We start from the raw sequence: 6,297 nt of genomic DNA, 5'->3' as shown, positions 1-6,297 counted from the left end.
ATTGTCTTTCTTCTGTGCTGTTTTTTGAACAAAATCTATAGGTCCTTACGTACGTTTCCACATACATATTTGAACATTAGGTAAGTGGCATGCTATGATGACACAAAATGTTATGGTTGAGAAAGGTTTAGCTAAAGTTAGGATGTTTATTGAGAGGGAGTTGATGTACATAGATGTGACAAACATATTGAGATCAATAACACTTCATGGGAAAAATGATTTGGGATAAGAAGTTGTAGTTGGAATGTTGTTCATTGGAGGAAGATTTCGTAGATCTCGTCATGAAGGCAACGAGATTTGAGAAGATTACGATATTTATAGGATCATTTTGAGTAGAAAAATATGAGTGAGATAGAGAAAGACCTAATTAGATGCTTTGAGATTTCAAGAAATCAAAAGGGCGTTGGAGTAGAGGATGATGTGGAGGCCTAGAAATCATGTGATGTTGCATTTGCTATATTAGAGATGAGGGGGGGGGGGGGGGGGGGTTGCGAATCGAATCGGATGAGGCATTTTGTACAAATAAAGAGCTTGAACAGCAACGGAAAAGGGATGCTGTATTGAATGTGATCGATGCATTGTTGGGTGTAAAAAACAAACCTATAGTATTTATTGTATATATAACCCAAAATATTCCATGCACATACATATATGTATTCTATCTATATATCTAGGCTTAGGTTGTGTCTACAATAACTACATACTCTCACTTTAACACTTACGTGCGTGATATGGCTTTTGCTTATTGGATTAGTAGGCTGAAGAGAGAAATCTTATGCTTCTTCTTCTTATACATACATATATGTAAATTATAATGTACATGTGAACACAAGGATATATGATATATCTATCTATCTATTTATTTATATGTATATATATTCATATTCATATACAGAGATTCTGATATTAGCAGGAAACAGCTGAATTCAGGCTAATGAAAGAATCAGAGGATGCATGCAGGAGCAGGAGGAGGATTGAGGGGCCAAGTCATTCATTTATTTATCTGCTGTAACGACATCTTGGTCAGCATGTGGTCATCTTCAAGTAGTGATAGTCATAGTGATGAATGATGAATGATGATGAATGATGATGAATGATGAATGATGAATGATGATGAATGATGATGAATGATGAATGATGAATGATGAATGATGAATGATGAATGATGAATGGTGATGGGGGAGGATGCCTGGACTCTTCCTACCCATCTCTACCTTCCCCTTCTCAAGGCGTGGCTAAGGCGTAAAAGCTTGTTGAAGAAGAATGTGCAAGAAGCAAGCCTACTGGTGCATGGGATCCATGCCCACATCTCTCGCTACCACCTCCCATTGACAGGCTTGTTGGGCGATTACTTGGTTGTCGCCCTTGCCAAAAGTGGTGCTCTTCACCATGCTCTCCACCTCTCCTACACATTGCCATGCCGCACTGTCTTCTCATGGACAGCTATCATATCGGCGTATGTCGAGTTTGGGCAGGCCCAGGAGGCATTTACAGTGTATCAGCTAATGCTGCAAGATTGTGTGGAGCCAAATAATTATACGTTTGTGAGCTTGCTCAAAGCATGTGGCATCATGGGGTCGGACGAACTGGAACAGGGAAGGCAACTTCACGAGCATGCACATACCCTTGGTTTTGTTTCTGACATCTTTGTTGCGTCTTCACTTGTGAGCATGTATGGTAGGTGCGGCAATTTGCAGCAAGCGGAGATCCTATTTGTGAGTGCATGGAGCCAGAGCCAGAGCCAGAGCCAGAGCCAGGTTTGCCCACACAATACAGTTCTGGTTGTATGGAATGCAATGCTATCTGCCTATGTCCAACAAGGCCAAGCTCAAAAAGCATTGCACTTGTACAGACGGATAATGGAAGATGGCACAAGTCCAGATCAGCTCACACTTCTGCTTGCAGTGAAGGCATGTGCTGTTCTTGCTGAGAAAGAAGAAAACGGATTTATTTGGGATGTATCCTCAAATAAGCTATCCCCTGGTCTGGCCGTACACATGGAAGCAGAGGCTAAAGGTTTTACTTCAGATGTTGCACTCAGTAACACTCTTATCAATATGTATGGGAAGTGTGGGGCACTAGCAGAAGCTGGGTGTGTCTTTTGCAGTTTATCTGAGCGCACAGTCGTATCTTGGAGAGCATTGCTGTCAGCATATGTGGACCACGGAGACGGAGAGAAGGCACTACAGCTGTACCTGCAAATGGGAGCTGAAGGAGTAGAAATTTTTGGTGAGTTGACATTTGTGCTTGCACTTCAGGCATGCATTCTCTTAGCAGGGGAAGATGGAGGTCGTCTCAGCATGTCGTACATAGTCGGGCAGGCTCTCCATGCGGATGTCTGCAAACACGGACTTACAACCAGTGTTCTTATCAGCACCAGTCTTCTGACTATGTATGCTAAATGTGGGGACATTGCGGAACTAGAACATTTCTTCAGTGCAATGTCGTATTGCAATGTTGCATCTTGGAATGCAATGCTATCGGCATATATTGAAAAAGGTCATGAGTGGAAGGCATTGCAATTGTTTGTACAGATGCAAGAGCAAAGCGTAAAGCCAAACCGCCGCACTTATGTTTTAGCATTACAAGCATGTGTTAAACTTGCAGAGAAGGAGAAATCCCTTCATACAGAAGGCCGGTCTATGTGCCTACCAATACTGGAAATTGGACAGGCCCTACATTTGGATCTTCAGAAGAATCAGTTCGCCTCTGACGCTTTTGTTGGAAGCACGCTCTTGACTATGTATGGGAAGTGTGGGGCACTTACAGAAGCAGAGAATGTGTTTGCTTCAATATCCGAATGCTCTACTATTGTTTGGACTGCAATGCTCTCGGTTTACATTGAGGAGGGTCAAGGATATAAGGTTCTGCAGCTGTTTGAGAAGATGCAAAGGGAACAGGTGTTGCTTAATGATGTTACACTGGTTTGTGTCTTGCAAGCCTGCAGTGCAACAGGAAGCTTGGAGTTATGTAGAAATTTACACTTTAGCATTGTGTCAGCTGGCTGTGATCTGAATCCTGCATTAGTAACTACATTGATTCATGCTTATGGGAATTGTGCAAGCATGGCAGATGCCCAAGCATTCTTTGATAAAATTTTAGGGTATGATGTTGTGTCATGGAATGCATGCATTTCTGGCCACATGGAAGAAGGGAATTTCGCTGCATGTCTCCACATGTTTGAGAAGCTGAAGCTTGCAGAAGTCAAACCAGATAAAGTGACATTTACTGCAATCCTTTCAGTTTGTGGTCAAGCTGGTCTTGTTGCGAAAGGTCTCGAGTACTTTGAACAGATGAGTAGAGATTATGGTGTTGAACCTGACTTAAAGCATTATGGTAGTATGCTAGGACTCCTTGGACACATAGGAGAATTTAAGAGGTTGGAGAGCATGTTGCAGAGTATGCCCATGCAAGCCAACTTGACTATATTGTCATGCTTGCTTAATGCGTGCTGCCTACATGGAAATGTAGCACTAGCAAAACAGGCTTTCAATAGTGCAATAAATATGCAGCATTCTAATAAGCCTGGGTTTACTAGACTACTATTGTGATACCGGTCAAAAGGCATGAAGTGGATTATCTGGTTTTCAGAGAATTAAAACATCCCCGAGACTGGGTATATAGTATAGGAGGTCTTTGGTATGCAACTGTCTCATGAGTCACAGAACTTGATGATGATGTGAACAGACTCGGCTCAAGTGGCATCACCTTCTTCAACAGTTTTGGCTCTTATTGGGAGTCTGGTGGTTCAGAGCCAACAAGAAACCTCCGACTTGATGTTGAATATTTGTTTTCATGGCGGTTCCCTTTCTTGAAGAGTTTGTGTGCCTGGTTGAAGGAGTTCATCAGAATTCTCCAGGTCAAGCAAGGGGTGATATGGACCTGAGGGCTGATTCCGGGATGCTGATAATCAGATCAATTTGTGCGGCTATGACGATCAAGATACAGTTTCCCCTTTTGTGATTATCTAAAGGCCCTTAATGTCATAAAAACTTAAAAAAGAGAAAGATGTCATATTCTGATATTCCTGCACTTATTTGTTCAGAAATGTCTATAGGCAGTTCAAGCACATGTAAGGACTAAGTGATATAAGCTCAACCAGAAATGGTGAAAATTCTTGATCCAAATGCTAACAACTATTTTTCATCATGAAAACTGTATAGGCAATTGGTCTCATCTATCATGTGGAAAAACGTGGTCCTCTTGGCAAAATTTGTATGCAATACAAACCACCATCTACAACTTAAGAGGCATAAGGTGTACACTACATCTCATTATTATAGTTGTGACCAGATCTTTGCTACTGGAAAATCTAGAGCAGTTGGTTGGACAATATCTGGAGTGTAATTGGGTCATCTAGGTTTGGACTTTGATCGACCAATATGGCATCGTTTGGATGTGCTTCAATTAGTTTCTTTTCACAAATTCGGAATGAAGATGGTGAGTATTCTAAAAACTACAATTTGCCTAAAAGAGGTACATGGAAGTCTTAAAAAATAAGAAAGAAAAGAATTTCGTCTACTTATTCATGACTCAAATGCTTTTTGGGTTTACAGATTCTGGCTGGGCTTTGTTGTAGTAGGCAGTCTTCTATGTGCTGTAAGTTGTAGAATTTGAGAATGAGAGAGAGAGATTTTACTATTGTCGTTGGGAGGTCAAATATGACCTTTGAGATTAAAAAAATATAACATTTTCATGTAATACATGTGAAAGTGATTAGCAACTCTTGATGTTTTAGAACTTTACTAATGAATGCCATAATTAAGGGTGCACATTGTGACTGTGATAGAGAAATTCATGGAAGGATTGGTTTGGTCAAAGATGTGTGGAAAGCATAGTCGAATGTGATCAAATGCATAACATTGTATCAAATCGTGATACAATATGAGGGGCAAGTTCGCGCACGATTGATGTTGTACATTGTTCATTAGATAGACGACTGTCTATATTGCTTTGGCCCAATAAGACTTCAACATGTGTTTTTTGTTTAGCATGGCGTGTGCTACTTTGAGGATGTGTTGATTCTTCTGTTCAGCTACTCCATTATGTTGTGTATGTCGACATGAAAATTTTCGTCGGATTCCTTTTTGTCGAAGGTATTGTGTGAATGTATCAGAGAAGTATTCCTTACCTCCATCTGACCGAAGACAACGTACATGTCGGCTGGTTGTCTTTTCGACTTCGCTTTTGAATTTTTGGAAGTGTGCAAACACTTCACTCTTGTGCCTCATGGGGAAGATCTAGGTTTGCTTGGAGAAGTCGTCAATAAAGGTCACATAATATTGGCATCCGTCGAATGTAACCGTCTGGGCCGGTCCTCATATTTCAGAATGAATTACATCCAGAAGCCCTTTGCTTATGTTCCTCTCTTTCGGAAACGGGTGTTGATGTTGTTTGCCAAATTGGCAAGCTTCACATACACCTTCAATCTCTTTCTCTTTGAAGGTGGGGGGCCCGATGACGACTCCATTCGATTGCATCACCTTGAGTTTCTAGAGATTGACATGACCAATTTCATCTCCTTCCAATCAAGAATGAACATTCGGCCTTCCCTTTGACCACGAGCAACGAGTCAGACTTCCTTCTCGATGAAGCAACCATCTTGGTTGAATCAGACTTGTATGCCTTTCTCCACAATTTGGCTAACTGCGACCAAATTCATAAGGGAAAGGCAACATATTTTGCGTTCCATATTGACATGCTTCACATATTTTGCTCATCTTACAGTCTTTCAACTTTGGCAGTCTAGTCACTACATTTTTTCTCAACATATTTTTTAAAGTTTGCATACTTATGTGTCCCATTCGTTTATGCCACTAGGCAGTGGGCACCACCTTGTTTGCCAAAGGACAAAAGATTGAATTGAAGATCGATCTTTGGCACAAGTGGATCGGCCACGTCAACTACCAGAGGTTTCATGACTTGCAATCGAAACAAGTTGTTTTCGGATTGCCAAAATTCATTGGCCGAAAGGCCCAAATATGTGAAGCTTGCCAACTCAGGAAGCAACACCGATTTCCTTTCCCCACCAAAAGAAACTAGAGCCATAACAAGCTCAATCTAATACATTCGGATGTATGGGGACTGGCACAAAACGTTAGTCTTGGTAGGAGCCAATATTTGGTCTTTTTCATCGACGACTACAACCGACACACGTGGATCTACCTCATCGAGAAGAATAACGAAGTCTTTGATTGTTTCCGGAACCTTCAAAGCTTAGTTGAAAGGGAAACAGAGAGGAAGATCAAGTGCCTGCAGTCGGATGGTGGAAAAGAATACTTTTCTGGCCAATTCAAC

The 6,297-nt window shown here is 41.3% G+C and overlaps 1 protein-coding gene across 1 annotated transcript; it reads left to right on the top strand.

The window, feature by feature from the left end:
• Positions 1-695: 695 nt before the first annotated feature.
• Positions 696-4,242, top strand: LOC147853120 (pentatricopeptide repeat-containing protein At5g27110-like). Its single transcript, XM_087333545.1, has one exon. It carries the CDS (start codon positions 1,170-1,172, stop codon positions 3,549-3,551), a length of 2,382 nt encoding a protein of 793 aa, XP_087189671.1. The 5' UTR covers positions 696-1,169; the 3' UTR covers positions 3,552-4,242.
• Positions 4,243-6,297: the final 2,055 nt, after the last annotated feature.

Source organism: Azolla caroliniana, unplaced genomic scaffold (assembly GCF_043228905.1).
Source record: "Azolla caroliniana isolate FFs.n. ecotype wild unplaced genomic scaffold, voAzoCaro1.0.p SCAF_17, whole genome shotgun sequence".
Lineage (NCBI taxonomy): Eukaryota > Viridiplantae > Streptophyta > Polypodiopsida > Salviniales > Salviniaceae > Azolla > Azolla caroliniana.
The sequence above is the reverse complement of the archived record's forward strand: the minus strand, read 5'-3'. Positions and strand labels throughout refer to the sequence as shown.

Excerpts from the sequence above, each read along its gene's own strand:
- LOC147853120 (XM_087333545.1), top strand. The coding sequence starts at position 1,170 with ATGGTGATGGGGGAGGATGCCTGGACTCTTCCTACCCATCTCTACCTT.